Source organism: Nicotiana tabacum, chromosome 5 (assembly GCF_000715075.1).
Source record: "Nicotiana tabacum cultivar K326 chromosome 5, ASM71507v2, whole genome shotgun sequence".
In the NCBI taxonomy this organism is placed as follows: domain Eukaryota; kingdom Viridiplantae; phylum Streptophyta; class Magnoliopsida; order Solanales; family Solanaceae; genus Nicotiana; species Nicotiana tabacum.
Window position 1 is genome coordinate 3,465,390 of NC_134084.1, and position 21,300 is coordinate 3,486,689.

Sequence of the window (21,300 nt, forward strand, 5' to 3'; positions counted from 1 at the left end):
TAGCGACTTATATTTTTGGGAAATAGGTTTTTCTTTTTTCCAGAAGTTTTCTTGATAAGAGTAATGACATTTTGTAATTTCTTACACTTTCCAATAATTATTTGATATTTTTTAAAGCTACAAAATCACTGCTTTGGACTTGAACGTATTTGGAAGGTAGCATATATTGTGAAGAAAAGATAAAATTTGAGTAACCATATCTAAGATGGTTCATATAGAGTTTTTTTTACCCAACTCCATCTTTTTGTCTTGATCCTTTTAAAATGAAGAAGATATATATAAAATATGAGAAATATATAGCAGGTGTTGAGATGGCCGAGTTGGTCTAAGGCGCCAGATTAAGGTTCTGGTCCGAAAGGGCGTGGGTTCAAATCCCACTCTCAACACAAATTTTTATTTTGTTTTAAATACATTTTCCTTTGATTTCTGAGATAGTTAATTAATTATTATGATCTGAACAAAAAAAAAAAAAGGAAAAAAAAAAGCATCCAGTTCTACAAGAACGGGAAGAAAAAATACAAGTAATTCCATCGTAAAAATATTATTACTATATATTATTGATTTTCTTGATGAAGCATGTACAAACATTTTCTTGATTACTAGCAGTAAAGTTTGAAGAGGAGCCTAGAAGCAACGGTTAGGTTCTTTCGGTGTAATCTCTAGGTTACGAGTTTGAGCCGCGGAATCAACTACGAATGCTTGCATCAGAGTAGGCTGCCTACATCACACCCCTTGAGGTGTCGTCTTTCTCCGAACCCTGCGTGAACGCAAGATACTTTATTGACCTGGTTGTCTTTTTTTTGCTAATGGTAAAAGTTGAACTTAACTTCCACCTAAACAAACATTTTCTTGATTACTAGTGGTAAAAGTTGATAGAGGAGCCTAGGAGCAACGATAAGGTTCTTTCCGTGTAACCTATAAGTTACAGGTTCGAGCCGTGAAATCAGCTACTGATGCTCTGTATCAGGGTAAGTTGCTTACATCATACCCCTTTGGAGTGCAACACCTTTCTCTGAATCCTACGTGAACGCAAAATACTTTGTGTCTCGAGCTGCTTTTTTTTTCTCTTAGTGATAAAAGTTGAACTTAACTTCCACCTAAATAAAATAGAGTCAAATGGAACCAAATTTTCTATGATTCATGGAATCATGGCCTCATTCCATTCTAATATTATATGATGTTATACCACTACTCAATCACTGTAGATTCCAATTATTGCCTAGGCCTTACATAATAAACAATAATTAAAAATAGATAAAAGCTTACTTAAGCTATTAAATTGTTTTGAAATATATATATATTTTACTTGATTAGCTAATTCTTAAGATTAATTATTTAATTAAGGTTAAACACCCGATATAAATAAATATTTACCTAAGGGAATATATACATGGGCTATGTTGAAAAAAAATCTATTTTAAAAAAAGGTAACATCATTTGGGCAAATCTTCAATTTCGGTTGCTAAACCCAATGTCTGCGTGGTGCCTGCTCCTTTTAGGAGTAGTACTCTATTGACTTTAGAATAAATAAATATATATTTATCCCTCGTTTGAGCATTCCTTGCGTGTGCTATTGCTCAGTTCCTCAAGCTCTTCACCACCTGGTAAAAACATCCGTTCTATGTTTCGCTTCTAATGATATGTAGTGCTGATGTTATGATGAGTTCATCGGAACCTAGTAGTTTTGGCTTAGAATTTGTATATGTGTTAAAAATTCATTTAATAAGTACAAATAATAGATTTCGAACCTAGGAAATCAAATGAGTCGTAAACTATATATATATATATATATATATATATATTGTATATTAAGTTGAGATTGTTGTAGGAACCCATTAACTTTAAATCCTGGATAAATGCAGTCTTTTTTAGTTGTTTTGAAATAAGGAATTTAAATTCTACCCATTGAAAGTGTAGAAAATATGTATAGTAGATCATTTATTCACTAATTATAGGTAAAATACCTGCTGTCAAATATTAAAATTCAACAACCCTATTAAATTCTTGAAATAAAAATTAAATTTATTGATATAATAATCAGAATAACAAATGGTCGTAAGTCGTAACACTTCCTTTTTTGACTAACTGTATGAAGTTGCTCAATGGGTCAAGTTTGGCTGTCAGCACCATATTAAATTTCGTTAAAATATTCAATTAAAAAACAGAATTTGTAAATTCCCATTTAACCAATAAAAAATTAACTTGGTAAAAAGATAAAAATTCGAATTGAAGGTTTTCGACTTTGACCCATTTAATTAGGCTTATTTCATACTTTAATTTTATATTCTATATATTTATAAGTGGGGAGGAGGAAGACGCAGCTTATTTAGTCCCAAAACTTAAACTAAAAACTGGATCTAATCTTGCCAACTTAGAATTACATTAATAAGAAAAGTTTTCTTATTATTATCAACACTGCTTTTATTGAGCCGAGAGTTTATAGAAAATATTAGCTTAAAAAAGAGTGAATGAAAAATGGAGGGGAAAATGAAATTTTGATTTTCTCTTCTTGACAAAGGGACATTGTCCCACATTGGAGGAAGAAAAGACATTTGACGGGTATATATATAATTGCTCTTCTTCTAGCTCCTAAAGAGTTAAGAAGAAGGCAAATCTCGTGTCGTCATCGTCGCTCGACTTTGGTCAAATGATTTGATTGATTAATTTTGTGGACCAAATTTATTTGTTAATATTAACGCAATATTAATTAATCCAAATTAGATCGTTACTGTAACGATAATTTAATTTTTCTCAGTTTTAATTTTCCTGTTATAATTTGAATTTGGAGGTTTGCATAAATGGCCGTTTTATAAAACACCCACTTTGAGTTGCAACCTTACATAAAGAGTTGTAACTCTTTAGTATTACACAACGTTTTTGGCTATAAATACATGAACTCTCCCTCATATTTTCCTTCCGAAAATTTTGATTTCTCCTTCTTCTTTCTGCATTGTTTTAACAGAAAAGAAAGCAGTAAGTGTGATTTACTACTGTTCTTTGCGTTCGTTCACTGGGGTTTGAAGTACCGCTACACCAGTGAGGGGTAATCCGTTCTATCCTGGGAAGAAAATAATCATAAACCTCGGGTACTATGAGGGGATTAAGTTCCTCAAGAAAACACTGTGAATTTAGTGGGCTCGTAATAATTCTGTTCTTCTACATTTATGATTTTATAGCATTTTTTATTTTTTGAATATATTTTCGAATACAGTTTAATAACAAATTCCCAGATCGTACTTGTGGGATCACACTGAGTATATTTTGTTGTTGTATCAATACGAGTTTTGATGAAATAGTATGTACTTCCTCATCCTTAATTAAAGACCTCGGATTCGAGCTCTAAATATGAACTCGTCTTTATTAAAAAAGTGTTTTACCCCTCAAATATAAATCTTCTCGATGCAAATTTAAATTTAATCGAATCTCAATACAAATATCAAACATCGACTAAAAGGGTAGCTTGGTGCACTAAGCTTCGGACTCCCGCTATGCACGGGATCCCGGAAAGAGCCAAACCACAAGGGTCTATTGTACACAATCTTACACTATATTTTTGTAAGAGGTTGTTTTCACGACTCGAACCCGTAACCTTCAAATCATATGGTAGTAACTTTATCAGTTACGTCAAGACTCCCTTCAACTACGAGACAAAAAATAGTTACTTATTTATTTATTTATTTATTATTATTATCTAGCTATGGCCCCGGACAATAAAGAACACACTGGCAAAAATAAAAGGGAAATTGGAGTCAAGGTTGGCTGTTTAGTTGTACAACAGGTGTGGGGTCTTTTAGTTTTATTTCTATTTTTAAATATATATCTTGAAAGTGGATTTGTCCCTAGTGACAAAAAAACAGATATAGATCTGGTAATTTTCCATGTACCTTTTGAAACTAAAAATTCTCTTTTTTATTTCTTTTAAGTTTAAGTTTAAACCATTTCTAAATTTAATGTAATATGTGAATTTGGCGACAAATTAATTAACGCTCACATATTAATTATTAAATTGTCATAACATGTTTAAGAGCACACGATTTTAGGAATTTTTTAAACATGTTAAATATTTAGCTCATGCATTAAAAGTTTCATCTTTATTAAATTTTGTGTCTAGTAAAAAATCGGTCTCATAAAAATATGTATTTCAAAGTACCGACTAAAGGCCACTTTATATAACTTCAAATTCTCATTTACCATTAACGAGATGATTTGTAACCATACAAATATTTGTAATCATTAACGAGATGATTTGTAACCATACAATTATACAAATGTAGTTTGTTTTGGGTTATAATTTCAAAAGGCTTTTCTTTCTTTCTTAAATTTTATGCTTAATTAAATACAATTATACAAAATAAAAGATAAAGAGTACTCTTCCCCTCCTAATTTATATGACACTCCTTCTTTTTTAGTCAAGCTCCCTAGAATAATGACTTTTTTTATATTTAGTAATAATTTAATTTTAACCTACTTTGCTCTAATGAGATGATTTATAGCCACACAATATACAATCAGATATCTCTATAACATCATCCTTATATAACAACACTTTACTATAAAAGCCATATTTTTTCGGAATCAAATATTATATTTTGTTATAATATATGTTCTTTATAATAGCAATTCGCTATAACAGCCAAAAATATCCGGAACAAACGAGGTTGTTATAGAAAGGTTTGACTGTATAAGATTTGTACTAAACCATAACTTTCAAAAGTCTTAAACTCCATGTTCAGTCAAACACCACTATATTCACGGAATGCAAATTCTAAATCCGTATCCAATCAAAAAATTTAAACTCATTTATTTCTTAAACTCTGTGTCCAGTCAATTGCGGAATAAGTCTGCGGAATATTTTTTTTTTCTTTTTTATTTTCTTTTTTATTTTCTCCATAAGTCTGCGGAATATCAAAGTGGAAATTTCTCACCTTTGATAGTATAAATATGTAACTTAAACATGTGAAAATCTCCACACAAATCATTCGCTCCTCTCTCTTTATAAGCTTCCACTATTTCCTCTTCCCTTTCTCTCTCTTCTGCAAAATATTTTCCAGTTCGAAGAAATTTAGAGAGAGAAACAGTGTGTGTGCGCGCACCGTTACTGTGTGTTTTTCGATCTGTTCCGTTCTCCGTTTAGTAATACAGAGAAGAAATATCAGACATGGCAGCTCAACCGAAGAATGTCGGAATTCTCGCCGTCGAAATTTACTTCCCTCCTACTTGCCTCCCACAGGTAAAAAAGAAAAACATAGTACTATTACTTTGGCGATATTTACATAAACAGTGTAAAAGATATTTACATAATTAGCTAACTTAGAAGTAATTACGTTTATATTATATATCTAACTGCTATTTTTAATTTAAGAGATTAAGTAGATGGGTATTTGAGTTAAATCTTCAAAAGAAAAGAACATATTACTTTGACTAATGACTATATTTACATAAACAATATACTAAAAAATATTTACATAATTAGCTCACTTACAGTTAGAAGTAATTACAGTTAAAATCTCTATAGTAATTCAGTAAAAATAATACTCTATGTGTTTCAATTTAGGCGATAGAATTGGCTTATGGAGAGTTGATTTGACTAAATTTTGAAGCTAAATTGGATTAATTTAACTCATTATTTTAAAATTTAAATTAAAATATTTAAAAACTATATGAAAAGTAGTATAAGTTGCAACTTTTTTCAGGTCAATATGATCAAAAAAAATATATTTAAAATATTGGTCAAAACTCGTACAATTTGGCTCTCATAAGCGTAAGCCATTTAAATTAAAACGGATGGAGTAAGGAAAAATCTTTGCATTATCGGTCTATATAATTTAAATTCATACTTCGGCAAATGAATAAGTAGAAAAACTTGATCATAGATATGTGTAGTAATTACTTTGATTACTGAATAATTAACATAGCTTTAAAATATTTTTAATATTCTATCTGTATCATTTTATAGGACAATATTACTATTTGAGGACTAGATAAATAATTTTTCACATTATTTAAAAATAATACTTAATTATTAAAAAATGTGATATGTAGTTTATACCAACATGTCATGGATATTTTGTACATTTAATTCGTGACTGTATAGCATATTCACGTGCTCTGTTCTGAGATTATTTTTTGAAATCAACGTTTTCAGTTTATTTTATTTTACTTTTGGAATCCCATATTGCAGCCTTTAACTTTAGTCCGTTAAAACCTATGTGCTTTTTAAGGGTCATGTAATATTCAATTATTTTATCTGATTTGCAGTAATTTGGATCTGCTAATACAAGTTTTTTAAAAAAAAAAAAAAACCTCCCCTCCCCCCCCAAAAAAAAAAAAAACTAGAATAAATACCACCATAAAACTGTATAATCAAATTCTTGGCATAAAATCACGCACTGCCATGTGTCTATTTCGTAATTTTTAAACCTTTTTCTCTTTCTTATCCTATTACATTTTCTTTCTTTTTATTTTTCTTTTTCATTCTTTCTTCACATCCAAATTTTCCCCGGAAAGAAAATGCAGTCTGGTGCACTAAGCTCTCGTGGGGTTTGGGGAAGGATCGGACCATATTGGGTCTTTAAGTACACAATGTGGCTTGAACTCTTTAACTTTTTGGTCACGCGGCAGAAACTTTCTTATTGCGTCAAGACTCCCCTTCATCTGCTAATTTAAGGCAATATTCTGATCACTTAAAGAATTTAAATTATATTGTAATTGTTATATAGGAAGCATTGGAGGCTCATGATGGAGCAAGCAAAGGAAAATACACAATCGGTCTTGGACAAGATTGTATGGGCTTTTGCACTGAGGTTGAAGATGTTATATCTATGAGGTATACATCCATTACTCTCGCCATTCCAAAAAGAAAACTTTTCATTTTACCTTTTAGTGACAACTGACAAACTTTTACAGCCACACAAATATTATTGCATGATTAAAACCACAAGTTTCAACAATGTTACAACCACATAAATGTTATAATATATTTAAGAGCACGAGTTTCAAAAGTTTTTATTTTTTTCTTAAACTATATGCCGCGTCAAACTGTGCACCTATAAATTGAAATGAAGGGAGTAGTTTGAAAGTGTTTGTAATTTCTTCTGCTAGCTGATTAATTTGATTTCTAGAGTAAAATAATTTAGCTTGTGTAATTTTGGTCAATATACTGTTTCTAATTAAAATGTTCATATTCAGTTTGACAGCAGTTACTTCCCTTCTGGAGAAGTATGAGATTGATCCTAAGCAAATTGGTCGTCTCGAGGTTGGAAGTGAGACTGTGATTGATAAGAGCAAATCCATCAAAACATTCCTCATGCAAATATTTGAGGTACTGGCTCACAGTTCTAGCAAATATTTGAAATTTATTGGTTCTTCACGTATATATAGCAAAGGTCGCATCCACCTCTGCTCAATGCAGACTAGCTCATGAAGCAGAATATATGAGTTCATTGTTTGTTGTACATCATCCTTAATAATTGATTGTTTGGTTGCACCTTTTTTGTTTTTTTGTTTCTGTTGACCTTCCACTTCACCAGCAAAGCTTTACATTATGACAAACAGAAATATTGTTCAACAAAAACTTACCCTGCTTCTGTACCGTGTGAAACAAACAGAAATGTGGAAATACTGACATTGAAGGAGTCGACTCAACTAATGCATGTTATGGCGGAACTGCTGCATTGTTCAACTGCGTGAATTGGGTCGAGAGCTCTTCATGGGATGGGCGCTATGGACTTGTTGTATGCACTGACAGTGCGGTATGATCATTACAATATTGCGTATGCATTGCTCATTTGTTGCATAATTTGCAACGAACTTGAGCCTTTTCTTGATTAACATGCACTTATTCGGAAGCTTCTTTTGACAGGTCTATGCTGAGGGAGCTGCTCGGCCAACTGGAGGAGCTGCAGCAATTGCTATGCTAGTAGGACCAGATGCTCCTATTGTATTCGAAAGCAAGATTAGAGCTAGCCATATGGCCCATGTCTATGATTTTTACAAGCCCATCCTCGACAGTGAATATCCAGTAATTATCTTAATCCCCTGCAAGTCTCGTTAATTATTCATTTTCACAAGAATGCTCCGATTTGTTGTTTCCTGGACACAATTTAGAAGAAATATAGGATATTGTTGTTTGTACATGAATTTATGGTAATTGTTTGTTGCAGGTGGTTGATGGAAAGCTTTCACAAACTTGTTATCTTATGGCACTTGATTCCTGCTACAAGAGCTTATGCGACAAGTAAGCCGCTGGTTGAGCACATTTTCATATTCCGAAAATCTCTTTATTATCTTCTTTAATAACATCTCATTCACATTTTTAGATATGAAAAATTGGAAGGCAAGCAGTTTTCAATTGACGATGCAGCCTATTTTGTTTTCCATTCACCATACAACAAGGTACTTTATGGATCCAATACAGAATTTTGATATTTTTTTCCTATAATAAAGCGATGGTAAGGATTACCTGAACGTTTTATTGAATCCTGCAGCTAGTACAGAAGAGCACTGCTCGATTGATGTTCAACGACTTTACAAGAAATGCTAGGTGGGTTGCAAATAATCCGTATTAAAGGAATCATTTTTTATTTTGTGACCGGGATTCAGTTGACTGATCTTGTTTGGTTTTGCATTTGCAGTTCCATTGATGAGTCCACCAAAGAAAAACTTGCACCATTTTCATCCTTAGTTGGTGATGAAAGTTATCAAAGCCGTGATCTTGAGAAGGTCAGTACAAAACCTTTCATATTCTTTGTTCTCCAAAAAATAGTTTTTTTGTCATTTTCAGATTTATATAAGTTGAGATTGGAACTAACTAATGAGTTATAAATTTTGCATATACAGGTATCCTGGCAAGTGGCAAAACCATTTTACGATGAGAAGGTGAAACCGGCCACGTTAATACCAAAACAAGTTGGCAACATGTACACCGCGTCTCTCTATGCTGCTTTTGCCTCCCTCCTTCACAATAAGCACAGCTCATTGGTAAATACAAGTTACTTCTTTCCCTTTTGGTCCGGTTTCTTGTTAACATCTATCGCGTTTCATCTAATTTTCAAATGATTTTGGCAAACTCAGGCTGGACAGCGAGTAATCTTGTTCTCTTACGGAAGTGGATTGACTGCAACAATGTTCTCATTAAGGCTTAACGAAGGTCAACAACCTTTTAGCTTGTCAAACATCGCAGCTGTTATGAACGTTGATGAGAAATTGAAGTCGAGACATGAGGTATGTTAAGATTTTGTTTTGTAATTTACTCGTGGACTTTGAACTCGTTACCAACTCTGTAATGGTTAGAGTTCCATAACTATCTTTGACAACCGATCTTTTGTGCAGTTCACTCCTGAAAAATTCATTGAAACGATGCATATAATGGAGCACAGATATGGTGGTAAGGACTTTGTGACAACCAAGGATTGCAGCCTCTTAGCACCGGGTACCTACTACCTCACAGAAGTCGATTCGAAGTACAGAAGATTTTATGCCCAAAAATGTGTTGAGAATGGACTTGCCAATGGTCACTGAAGATCAGTCCTAACATGATCTAATGTCATGAAGTTGGCTTATGCTCTTTTAGTTATTGTCAGCATATAAAAGAATAACTATTGCCAATATTATATTTTTTCCTAATGTTCAGCGCCTTTTTAGTTTTCAACAAATTCAATGTTTTTTGGTTCACTTGTTTGAGAGATGATTGCAAAATCATCAATGTAATGTAGTCCATATTTGAATGAAATCCATTGAGCAAATTATCTGAGTTGTGCCTTAATTGTTTAAACGATACGCCTTTGGGAACTCTTAAAATGCTAAAAGTAGTCTGTGTGTCGACAATATATCAATCAACTACAATTTGGGATCGACTGTATGAATTCATTATATCCATTTCGCCCTATTATCTATTAAGATTTAGTAGCACATTTCTAGGGTAGGAATGTTGCGATGAATTCATCATTTAAAGGTTTCATGATGTTAGACTATTCTTACTATGACCGTTAACCTATCACAACTTCTCTCTTTTATCTAGAGCGGGGACAGCTATGACCGTTAACCTAGCACATCTCTAGAGACGTATAGCACTACCAATTATGAGCGTGTCAAGAGTTACATGTTGTATATCAGTTTTAACGCGATAATGTAAAAAGTTCTTTATACTGTCTATGTATAGATAGAAAAATGGCAATACTCATAACTAAAATTGTATCGTAAGCTTTTCACTAGTGAAACATCAGTCCATACAAGAACAATCGCAAAATAAAACTCGAGAAATGATTAAAAAAATAAGAATAAATGTTGCATGACTTAATCAATGAAAATTGACATTGGCTTGATAAGTCATTCCTACTTGCCAATTAGAAGGTGCAACATTAATAGCTATAATTGTTTCATGTGATGTGTAGGAAGTGAGTTTAAATGAAAGTGCTTGACCACTTAGAGTTGCGAATGCTTGATATGAAGCTCCCCAATTATGGCTCATACTTAACCAATTTGTTTTAGTTCCTTTTACCCACATACTAGCCACATCTCCACCTCCACCAACATTCATCACATATACCAATAACCAATAGCCATTTCCTTGGAAACTAAACTTGATTCCACCTTTTCTAATACAAGGTACCCTGCAACCATGAAGCAATAGTGCATGTCAGAGGTAGTGGTCAGCGGTGGAGCCAGAATTTTCAGTAAGAAAATTCAAAACATAAAGAACTAAATACATTAAAAGCTAAGTGGATTTAATATATTGTGTGTGTATACATATATAAATTGATTTATCCACGCAGTGTAGTTTTTCGGAGCGAAGTGTGTCAATTGACTTCCATCGGACAAGGGTAACTCTGTGTAATAGCCCAACCTTCTAGTGATGTTGTTCACTTTGAGCCTAGACCCGCACCGGCTTTAAAATACGTCACTAGAGTCTAAGGTTTGTCTACTTATATACTCAACATCTCTCCCGTATTTTGTCGATGTGGGATTCCCCTCGTGCAAACTTGAACGGTGGTGGGGCTGGGCTGTTACACTCTGCCCCTAATAGCAGGTATTTGATAGAATAGTCAAAGCGTGCATAAATTGATGAGAACACGACCATACGAAAAAGATAGAGAATAGTAGAGGCAAGTAAATTTAGGGTCCATTTTTGCTGTGTTTCGTGGATCCTTAGGTTGTCTTGATTTACTAATCATGTTGAAAGTGTGTGTTTGAATATGGATTTTGTGAAAAAATATTCAAAATACTTGCATGGCATTGTCAAGAAACGAATTCACGATCTAGATTAAGTAGGTTCACAATGAGTGCAATCTTATACTAACATCCACAAACATTTTAATTTTTTCCCGTTTATATGCATAGTTAGAACAGAAAGTAATCAGTTCAGTTGAATCATACCTGCGATACGAAACAGGAACAATGCCAGCTTTCCATTGAGCAATTTTCATGAAAGCAGGTTTAGCCATGTCAAAATGTGTACGAGGTGGGTTGCACCAACCACCATGATCTGAGTCTTGTGACCAATTTGGTGGGCAGAGATTGGTTGCAGTGACTGTGACAATGGTTGGGTAGCAATCTTTTGATTGTGTACATTTTATTTGGTAACATTGTCCACATGAATATCCATTGCTATATAACACTGAACTCAATGCTGCTGTATCTGTTCCATAACCTGAATTGAATAAATTTCCATATCCACAAGCTCCACCTAAAAAAAAATAGGAAAAAAATAAATAAAAACATTAGACTTATTAACTAAAAGAAATTTAGTATTTGCAACGGACATATTCGTCATAAATCCGTCACAGAATCCAGATTGTGATGGATTTGTGATGGACAGATGATCGTCTCAGGAAAAAGTGACGCAAATTCTTTTTTTGACAGATCTTCAATTTCGTCACAAATTCAAGATTGTGACGGATAAGTGAGGCTTGCTCTAGTGGCAGAGCACCTCTAACCTCAAGCTATGTGGAGGGTAAGAGAGAACATAGTTGTTCTTCTTACAACGGGCCAACCCCTGATTCACAAAGCATCCTGTGTTCGCGCAGGATCCAAGGAAGGTCGCACCCCAATGGGATGTGATATAGGCAGTTTACTCTGATGCAAGCATCAGCGGCTGATTCCAGGGTTCAAATGTGTGACCTATAGGTCACATAGAGATAATTTTACCGTTGCTCCAAGTAAAATTAAAATGACAAGAAAAACGAAAAGATTGGATAGGTTTAATAAAATGTATAATATTTTTTAGTTTCGTGTAACGCACCCATTGTCTCACTTGCAGTCTCATCGCCATAAAACGTGGCATGAGCGAGTTGCCAAGGGGTCGCTTTAAAGGTGACGCTAGGGGTGGAATAGCCCGCGGCGTGTGCTTGAGCGATGAGTGCTAGTGTTGCAACAATGAAGAAGAATGTCAAGCTCCATCTATGGTGGAAAGAGGCCATGGAATTTAGCTCCTTTTGAGAGGAGGAATGATGTTCTTTAGAAAATTGCAATTGCCTTATTTGATTTTGTAAATATAGGTCTTAATATATAGTTTTTGTATCTAAATAATGTTTCAAATGTATAGGCTTCGTGCTATCACGAACATATGTAAAATTTACAAGTCAACTTTTGCATTTTAAAATTGGTTATGTTTATATCCACATGACTTCAGTTAAAAAAAATTATTTTCTAAATCACTCAAAAAATAAAATTCAAAAAACACATGTTATATCATACTATTATATAAGATTATTAAGTTGGTAAAAAAATAAAATCGAACCCAAATAGAAGAACTAAAACTAAAACCTTATCTTATCTTGTATTTTCTGAATTTTGTAATGATTGATTACACCTCCCTTTTGACAGATCATTGAAAGAAAGTTTCAAGATATTAATAACAATTAGTATATTAGTAGTTATGAAGGGCAGCCTCAGCGTAACTAGCAAAGTTGTTGTCATGTGACCAGGAGGTCACAGGTTCGAGCCGTGAAAACAACCTCTTGCAGAAATGTATGATAAGGCTGCGTACGATAGACTCTTGTGGTCCAGCCATTCCCCGGACCGCCCCGCGCATAGCGAGAACTTAATGCATCGGGCTACCCTTTTATGTTAGTAATTATAATATTAAGAGAAGTAGGATGCATGTAATGCATGTAAATAGATGAGAGGAAAGACAAGTTGTCTAGATTCTCAAAGTTAAAAATCTAGGCGTAAATGATTTTTACCCTCTTCATAAACAAATTTGAATTTTGCTTCTACTGTCAACTGCTATCTTTTGGAAATTTCTTTACAAGTTAATGACATGAGATATTAGATGAAAAAGACGAAAAGAAAGGAAATTTTATTATTAAAAAGTTTTAAAAAAAAAATGGAAGCTCAGTTTTAAACGTCGACACCTAAAGTTGTAGCCTAATGGTTGTAACTTCACCTAGTATAACTTAATTAGGAGAAAATGACATGAGAAAATAGAAGAAAATGACTCTGTAAATATCTTTCGTGTGTAATTTTCGTATCTCTTACGTATAAAAAATATAATTTTCTTGTAAAAAAGGCGTAAAACTAAAAACAAGCACATCGACACAACTTCAAGGACCTTGATATTCTTCATCACCTGTGCTTAAAAGCTGTTAATTTTTTTTTATTCATATACTTATATGCACACATTACATAACATATTGGACACAATACAAGTTGCAAAACATTCACAATTTCAACACTGAAAATGCTTTTCATTTTTACAACCTTGACTCATGTATGTTATTTGGCACTTCCAATATATGCAACTTGTTCTAGTGCAATCTATTGTGCAGATGTCTCCACTCTCCACATATATAATCATCCTGCATTTTGCAAAAGTTATCAGTAAATGACAATGGTTTTCCTGTACGAGGAAAGTTCTCATCGGTTATATACTTCTCCATACAAGCGATAAAATACAGATAAACTCGTGAAAAGAACTCTTTTTTCCTAGATCGAAAATGATCTGTAATCTATGTTGCTCGGGCTCTCCAACAATGTCTCTAGGTGCATGTCGGTTCCTTCAAAAGTAGTGTATTTTTGGAGTATCCGACACGGGTGCGACAACATTTTGGAGAGTCCGCGCAACATAGCCTGTAACTCAAGGACAACAGAGGATGTAGAACAGGTCATGTTCAAGTAATATAGTGTAAACTGAGAACATAAAAGATGGTTGTTATGTGAACTATTATGTGGCGTTTGGATTGAAGAACAATAAGTGAGCAATGCCAACTAAAATGCCTATATTTTTTCGAGCAACAATAATAGTGTATGTTACACCCTAGGCAAATTCTATATTGGCAAAACACAGAAAAGATGTTGGGTAAGAAAGCAAGCTTTAGACCCTTCTGACGCTTGTTTACAGCCGTACAGGCCTAAGCCCAAAGCGGACAATATCATTAGTGAACTGGGTTATTACAAATAGACTACAGAGCATAGGTACCTCGAATCATGCAGTACTTCCTTCAGGCAACGTGATCAAACGCGTGTCTGAATCATAGACCAAGTCCGTCCCACAACTGCGAAAGATCATGGCGGTGATTAAACTACGTACAGATCAAGCAGAGAATGATTAAAAATACCTCAAAACTAACGATCATGGACTTACCCTGAGCATTTTATTTTGTTGGTAGAACCACCACTAGATATCGATAATATGGTACCAAAGAAGGAAGTATTTTCTGTTCCACAATTCGGACAAGGGCCCTGAAAATTGAACTTATTGTGTGTTAATATAAAACACACAGATTATAAGATAATACTATGCGCACATTGTTAATGAAATCTTACCTTTAAGATCAGAAAATCTTTAACGACGATATTTGTGATTGTAAAGGATAGATACAATATCAAAGGCAAAGCAGCAAACCATGTGAAAATGAAACTGAAAGGCTCTGGAAGCTGCAAAATTGACAAAATTATAGCATTTGACAAAGGTTAATGAATACTCTGATCTTTTGCAATTAACCACTTGATAATATAGGGATACAAATAAAGAACCAGGCTAGGTAACAAGATATGCTTACCTCCAAAAGATAAGTGATCTCGAATCCAGTCAAATCGTCGAGGAAAAAGAACCTAGCAAGAAATTAGCCAAACATGTTTATTACAGCAAAATCATGTTGGTTGCTTCATGAGATAAGAACACAGAGAAGTGTGGTATCAACAGTTCAAGTTTCAAAAAAATAACTTCACCTAATGCACTTAAGTTTTCTTTTATCTCAAGTTGGATATCCACAATATTCTCCCTTGACTATCTCAAGTTCAGTAAATATCATATAGCGCAAACTATAGAAACCAAGTAGGCGCTCAAAGCAAGTACATGTTCAAGAATCATTAACTCCTTATCAATCTTGAAGCAAGATATCTACAACTCTGTCTCTCTCTTTTTAAAAAATACTGGACTAATCTTGCTCGAGCCGAGGGTATCTTGGAAACAGTCTCTCTACCTGCACAAGGTAGGGGAAAGGTCTGTGTATACACAATCCTTCCCAGACCCCACGTATGGATATATATTGTGTGTGTCGTTGTTGAAATATTGGACTAAAAAAGAAATTTATGGGAACCTTATGTTCTCTAATTTAGCATTTCAGTAAACGCATCTTTCTGCAAGTGAAAAAATGAGCAATTTAGGATGGAGTAAGTAGTGATAGAAGAAATCATCAAATTTCGGTGGGGTTTATAAATGGCTTATTACATAGGAAAAAAGATGTAATGTATAACCAGGTTGAGAAACTAATGATAATATATAAAGAAATGAAATTTTATAATGCTGAGAGAGTTAAGTAATACTCACAATCCAAGAGCAACAACAGCAGCAGGGACATTTAACAAGAACATCTTCAGATAATCAACAGAAAGGTCGCTATAAACCTGCAACAAGTAAAGTTTATTTAACCACTTAACCTCATAAACGTCTTGCGTAAACGCATGATGGCAAAAAAAAAAGGGCAGCCCGGTGCACAAAGCATCCCGTGTTCACACAGGGTCTGGGGAAGGGCCTCATCCCGAGGGGAGTGATGTAGACAGCCTACCCTAATACAAGCATTAGTGGCTGCTTCCACAGCTCGAACCCATGACCTATAGTCACATGGAGACTCCAAGGATTCTCTTCGAACGTATGATGGCACAAAATAAGTATTTTCACAGATGCAATATAAAAGATGAGTACCTATTAACCAACTAGTAAATGTCTCATTGAGCAGAGAAGTAGTACAAACCTTTCTACTTCGAAGACTGCACCGAGGACCCTCAACCACAATATCGCTGCCATCCCTCTAGAAAATTAAGAGGTGTCAATACAGGAAAGACTACATAAGACCGCGATATTATAAGAAACAAAGAAAGCAACAGAAAGAACAGTAACAACTAACTTGGTTTGTTCATATTTGTAAGGGCAATAAGTTGAAGAATAGCAATGACTAACATAGTTCAACTACTTCATAAATTGATAAGCTTAAACTACCAACTAAATGGTGATAAGAATAGAAAAGAAAACACCCTCAGTATTATACAGTAAAATCATTTGCTTTCTTTGAAAAAGCTGTCAAAATAACAAATCTTTTTCATTTATTGGATCTTCTCTTATCTTATCAATAACAATAAATAATACAGTCAAACCTCTCTATAACAACCTTATTTGTTCCGAATTTTATTGGCTAATATAACGAAATGGTGTTATAGAGAACATATATTATAGCATAGCATAGAAATTGGTTTCATAAAAAACTTGGCTTTTATAGTAAATGACTGTTATATAGCGATGTTGTTATAGAGAGGTCTGACTATATAATGCTAATAACTAAGTACCTTAAGTTTCATCTTCAGCTTGTCATACTCTTTATCAGTCATAATTGGATTCCCAGATACATAAGCCATAGAAGCTTCCAGAAACTTCTGTTCGTCCGTGCCTGCATTGTGAGGAATTTGCTATTACTATACCTATTTTAAGTGCCAATGCGACAAAAATAGACTGAAATTCTTCCATACTTAGCATGACGACGCTGCTCCCTTCCCACATTAATTCTTCCTTAAGGTTATCGAATTCCTCATTTGACATGATCGCCTTTCCTTCATAATAGAATGACTGTGGTACAGAGCCAAGAAAGTGTTAATAACTTTAGTAGAATGAGAATGAAAACAATCGACGAATTAGTAACTGATTCTGCTTCAGTACTTGCAGTGCTTGAAGAAACTCTTGCTCCATTTCCCCTAAAGACTTCTTTCCTTTCCCGTCAATGCTACAATATTGCAAGATTTTACTGTCTTCAACCTCATTCTCGTTGAGCTGACCTGAAAGCAAAAGTGAGTCGTCAAATGATGTGGTATACGCCACCATAAAAAGAAGAATTTGGAGAAGAAGAAAAAACATACAAACAGATAACAAACACACACACAGAAGGTATAAGAGTATTTTTCAGTTCATATAAAAACATCAGTTATTGGTTGTCTACATTGTCTTGATGGTACATAAAGGTTGCTTTCTTTGAGTAAATAGAAAGAGAACCAGCAGCTAGAAGTAGGCTGATATTACCATTTGCTACATTCCCCCATATTCTTGCAATTAACGCAACGAAAATGTGAGAAGGGAGCCTTGGCATAACTGGTAAAGTTGCTGCCATATGACCAGGAGGTCACGAGTTCGAGCCGTGGAAACAGCCTCTTGCTAAATGCAGGTAAGACTGCGTACAATAGACCCTTGTAGTCCGGCCCTTCCCCGAACCTCGCACATAGCGGGAGCTTAGTGCACCGGGCTACCCTTTTTAACATAACGAGAATGTGAGTTCTTACTATTGACCTCCTCAAGTTCTAGATATGAATATTTTATGGATTTCATATGCGATTACTTACTTACCTAAAGTTCACTTTTGACTTGCCAAAAATTTTGGCTGAAGGAACTGACAAAGCAACTAATAGGCCTACCTATAGGCTATAGTCTAACTTGACTATCAGAAGTATTGAAGTGGTAAGATTACCAAATTTTAGAGCAACAACAAAAGGCAACACATTGAGATAACTCACAAGAACAACATCTATACAGTTTGAATATTGAATAGGACTAATTCCAAAAACATTTCAAATAGCATGCACCAACTATTTGGTTTACAACCTATATTACTCGGACTCTTCAAAAATGTTGTTGGGTGCGTGTCAGATCCTCCAAGTTTAGTGCATTTTTGGAGGATCCGACACGGGTGCGGTAGCTCTTTTGGAGAGTCCGAGCAACATAGTTTATAACTAACTATACTCCTTAGTAAGAGTATACTTTGATCAAATCTCAATCAATCAACTAATCCTCAATCCCAACCTAGTCACGGTCGGCTATACTAATCCTCTATCGATTCCTTTCTTTTTGAGCCCATTTCGTCCCTACTAGTTGAGTTTTGCTATATGAATCATCTTTATCTATTCCCCTTTTTTAAACTCCATCTCATTACCATAATGATAAAAGATTTATCTTTTAAGCCACCTATTTGATATTCCTATAGTTTAACCAGATAAAAGGAGAAATATTGCAGTAGGCTGACTACATGTTAAAAATAGTCGTACTAGAGTTTATGTTCAATACACTGATAGTGTAAAGAATTTACACTATTAAATTAAAGTGATCTACAACAACAAATAACTATGCATATCAAGCCTAATACGATAACCTGGAAAATAGAGTAATAACCTTAAAGACTACAACTAGCCAAATTGCACTGGCGGTGTAAAAATTCTTGATACCGTTAGCATACGCAACTTAAATATTCATAGCATGAGATGAAACTTTGATCAAATAAGGAAAAAAAAGAGTTTAAGTTGTATGCACTGGCAGTCTAAAAAATATTTACACAATCAGGTCACTTAGTAGATAATCATAAATAATAAATCTCTTGATAAGCAATAATCGGTAATCTAGTAAAAGTGGTTATTGATAGTGTGAAAGAAGCTTACATCCAGAGGCGGATGTACCATAGTGGGTACGGGTTCAACTGACCCACAACTTTCGGTGTCGATCATAAATTTATGTGTAAAATTTCACTGAAATTGTAATAAATAATAGACATGAACCCATAACTTAAGAAATATAACGGGTTTAATGCTAAAAAACTTAAAAGTTGAACCCATAAAATTTAAATGCTGGATTCGCATCTGCTTACATCACCGTCTGTGTACATAGCTTAAATCCAAAAAAAAAAAGAATAATTATTAATTTACCTGGCTGATCAGTCGTGGCCTTAGGAGAGAGAACCAATAACCTACGCCTAATAGCTAATTTTCTTCCACCAAAATTAATCAAACGAAGCTTTGAACAAGAAAATGAAGCACCTTGTAAAGAAGCAGAAGATGAAGAAAAAATGGGTTTTTTCCTGAAAGGGGCATGAAAAAGGCGAGGGCTAGTTATAGTAAACCCAAATTTAGTGGCCATTTGTGGCGGCGACGGCGGCGGCAGCAGCAGTGGTGGTGGTGGAGGGAGTGAAGTGGAAGTAGGGTAAGTAGAAATGAATATTGCATTTGTGAAAAATCTGAAAAATGGAGAATTTGATGAGTTTTGATAAGAGATGAAGATAAGGTTATGTGTATGAATGTGTGGAGAATATTGAAAGTTGAAAAGCTTTTGTTTTGATTTTCTTGATTTCAAGAAAATCGTTTCCTGGTTTTAACTGTTTTTTGATGTAACAGAATTTGCCAAGTCAGCTTTATGATTTTTGTCGAGAATCTAGAATCCTATATATGGTTGACACGTGGGTGCTTGTTGCTTTTATGTATTTGCCACGTGAGATTGTTCGATTGGTTCGCGGACAAGATTATCCTGTGATTATAATTCTGGAATTAATAATCTCACGTTTATTTAGTGTTATATGCTTCGTTTAGTATGTCTACAAACCTCCAACTTCTTGTTAACACTATCTCATGTTTCGTCAATCAGTACTATATCATCGGCGAATAACATACACGATGGTACCTCCCCTTGAATATGATGCGTCACTGTGTCCATCGCCAATGCAAACAAGAACGGGCTGAGTGCAGATCCTTGGTGTAGCCCCATCCAAACCGGGAAATGCTATGAGTTTTCCTCCACCGTTCTCATCTCATCCGAGTCTTACCTTCATCATACATATCCTTAATCACTCTACCGGAACACTTTTAGCCTCCAAACACCTCCAAAGAAGACGATCATCCGTAGTCGAACAATCCAGCATGAAACCAAATTGATTCTCGGATATAGACACAATCATCCTTACCCTCACTTCCACCGTCCTCTGCCAAACTTTCATAGTGTGACAAATTAAAAATAAGATATGCAATGTATAATCTAAAATATGTATTTGGTTTAAAGCTAGATAAAGCTGGGTAATTTTTGTTTCCATCTTTAACCCAAAATATATTTTTCTACTGAAAATTGAAATTTTATGCTGGTTTATTGTGTGTTGCACAAATGTAATGAGTCCGAAAGTGCAAATTGCCTCCTCTTCGTCACCAAACTTTTATGAAATAAGACTTTGACAATCATTTTTTAAATTGGACAAAGAGTTATCAGTATATATCAAACGAAAAATGGTCAAATATATCCCTTTATTTTCGAATACTATTTATATTTAATCTCCGTTATACTATCCGACCAAATTTATCCTATCGTTATACAAACCGGCCAAATTTTCTCCTACCATCAACAAATTTTTGAAAATTACACCTTAATCTGTTAGGTAATCTAAAATCTCCCAATTTCCTTTTATTTAAATCACTTGTTGTTCTTCTTGCTCCACCGTTTTCAGAATTACTATTGATGTAAATGCTAAAAATTAATGGACTATACAAATTATTTATGGATATTTTTAATTACCATTGCACTCACTTCTCTTCTGGTGATAATGAGTTTGGAATTAGTTTAAAATTTTATTTATTTTTCAACCTTATACACACCATAGAATTAAATGGTTTATCTATTATGTATTATATGCATCTGCTAATCATGTATATACATGTATATTCGAATATATTTTGTTATTGTTTGGTTAGTATAAAGGTCGATCGACTAACTTAAGAGTACACAATGCGTAGGCATTGGTTATAGCAAAGTTGAATTCGACGATGTAAAGTCTCCAAGGAACTTCAACTTCTATCACCGATACTTGCAAAGTCTCCATACCTTTGGTGCAACAAATTCATTAAAGTTGGTGTATCGTAAATACTTTTGGAATTTAGATAAGCTACCTAATTTAGATTCTTCAATTTGTCATACTTTGTTTATTAATCATTGTATTATTTTAACATTTTTTTCCAATTAAAAAAGCACATAAATGCCTATTTCGAAAATAGTGAATCAAGAAGAAGAATAAGTGA

The 21,300-nt window shown here is 34.1% G+C and overlaps 3 protein-coding genes and 1 non-coding gene across 4 annotated transcripts; 2 read left to right on the plus strand and 2 right to left on the minus strand.

The window, feature by feature from the left end:
- Positions 1-305: 305 nt before the first annotated feature.
- Positions 306-386, plus strand: TRNAL-AAG (transfer RNA leucine (anticodon AAG)). Its single transcript has one exon. It is a non-coding gene; the product is annotated as a tRNA-Leu (tRNA).
- Positions 387-4,965: 4,579 nt separating this feature from the next.
- Positions 4,966-9,743, plus strand: LOC107805038 (hydroxymethylglutaryl-CoA synthase). Its single transcript, XM_016629013.2, has 12 exons — positions 4,966-5,230; positions 6,720-6,826; positions 7,189-7,321; positions 7,608-7,751; positions 7,862-8,020; positions 8,163-8,236; positions 8,319-8,394; positions 8,487-8,542; positions 8,634-8,721; positions 8,839-8,979; positions 9,073-9,222; positions 9,331-9,743. Exons 1-12 carry the CDS (start codon positions 5,159-5,161, stop codon positions 9,517-9,519), a joined length of 1,389 nt encoding a protein of 462 aa, XP_016484499.1. The 5' UTR covers positions 4,966-5,158; the 3' UTR covers positions 9,520-9,743.
- A 441-nt stretch (positions 9,744-10,184) lies between these two features.
- On the minus strand, positions 10,185-12,449 carry LOC107805034 (expansin-A7). Its single transcript, XM_016629005.2, has 3 exons — positions 12,239-12,449; positions 11,374-11,683; positions 10,185-10,610 (listed from the first exon to the last, which is right to left on the minus strand). Exons 1-3 carry the CDS (start codon positions 12,414-12,416, stop codon positions 10,298-10,300), a joined length of 801 nt encoding a protein of 266 aa, XP_016484491.1. The 5' UTR covers positions 12,417-12,449; the 3' UTR covers positions 10,185-10,297.
- Positions 12,450-13,530: 1,081 nt separating this feature from the next.
- On the minus strand, positions 13,531-19,584 carry LOC107805035 (PGR5-like protein 1B, chloroplastic). Its single transcript, XM_016629006.2, has 11 exons — positions 19,174-19,584; positions 17,150-17,265; positions 16,963-17,059; positions 16,783-16,883; positions 16,194-16,250; positions 15,770-15,846; positions 15,000-15,051; positions 14,764-14,874; positions 14,582-14,679; positions 14,417-14,492; positions 13,531-13,796 (listed from the first exon to the last, which is right to left on the minus strand). The coding sequence occupies exons 1-10, from the start codon at positions 19,382-19,384 to the stop codon at positions 14,423-14,425; spliced, it is 990 nt and encodes a 329-aa protein (XP_016484492.1). The 5' UTR covers positions 19,385-19,584; the 3' UTR covers positions 13,531-13,796; positions 14,417-14,422.
- Positions 19,585-21,300: the final 1,716 nt, after the last annotated feature.

Coding starts and splice junctions, on each gene's coding strand:
- LOC107805038 (XM_016629013.2), top strand. CDS start 5,159: ATGGCAGCTCAACCGAAGAATGTCGGAATTCTCGCCGTCGAAATTTAC. Junction 8,722..8,838: donor AAAGCCGTGATCTTGAGAAG/GTCAGTACAAAA, acceptor TTGCATATACAG/GTATCCTGGCAAGTGGCAAA. Junction 8,980..9,072: donor ACAATAAGCACAGCTCATTG/GTAAATACAAGT, acceptor TGGCAAACTCAG/GCTGGACAGCGAGTAATCTT.
- LOC107805034 (XM_016629005.2), bottom strand. CDS start 12,416: ATGGCCTCTTTCCACCATAGATGGAGCTTGACATTCTTCTTCATTGTT. Junction 11,684..12,238: donor GACTGCAAGTGAGACAATGG/GTGCGTTACACG, acceptor ATTTTTTTTTAG/GTGGAGCTTGTGGATATGGA. Junction 10,611..11,373: donor GTTCCTGTTTCGTATCGCAG/GTATGATTCAAC, acceptor TCATGGTTGCAG/GGTACCTTGTATTAGAAAAG.
- LOC107805035 (XM_016629006.2), bottom strand. CDS start 19,384: ATGGCCACTAAATTTGGGTTTACTATAACTAGCCCTCGCCTTTTTCAT. Junction 14,875..14,999: donor AGATCACTTATCTTTTGGAG/GTAAGCATATCT, acceptor TCAATTTTGCAG/CTTCCAGAGCCTTTCAGTTT. Junction 14,680..14,763: donor AAGATTTTCTGATCTTAAAG/GTAAGATTTCAT, acceptor TTCAATTTTCAG/GGCCCTTGTCCGAATTGTGG.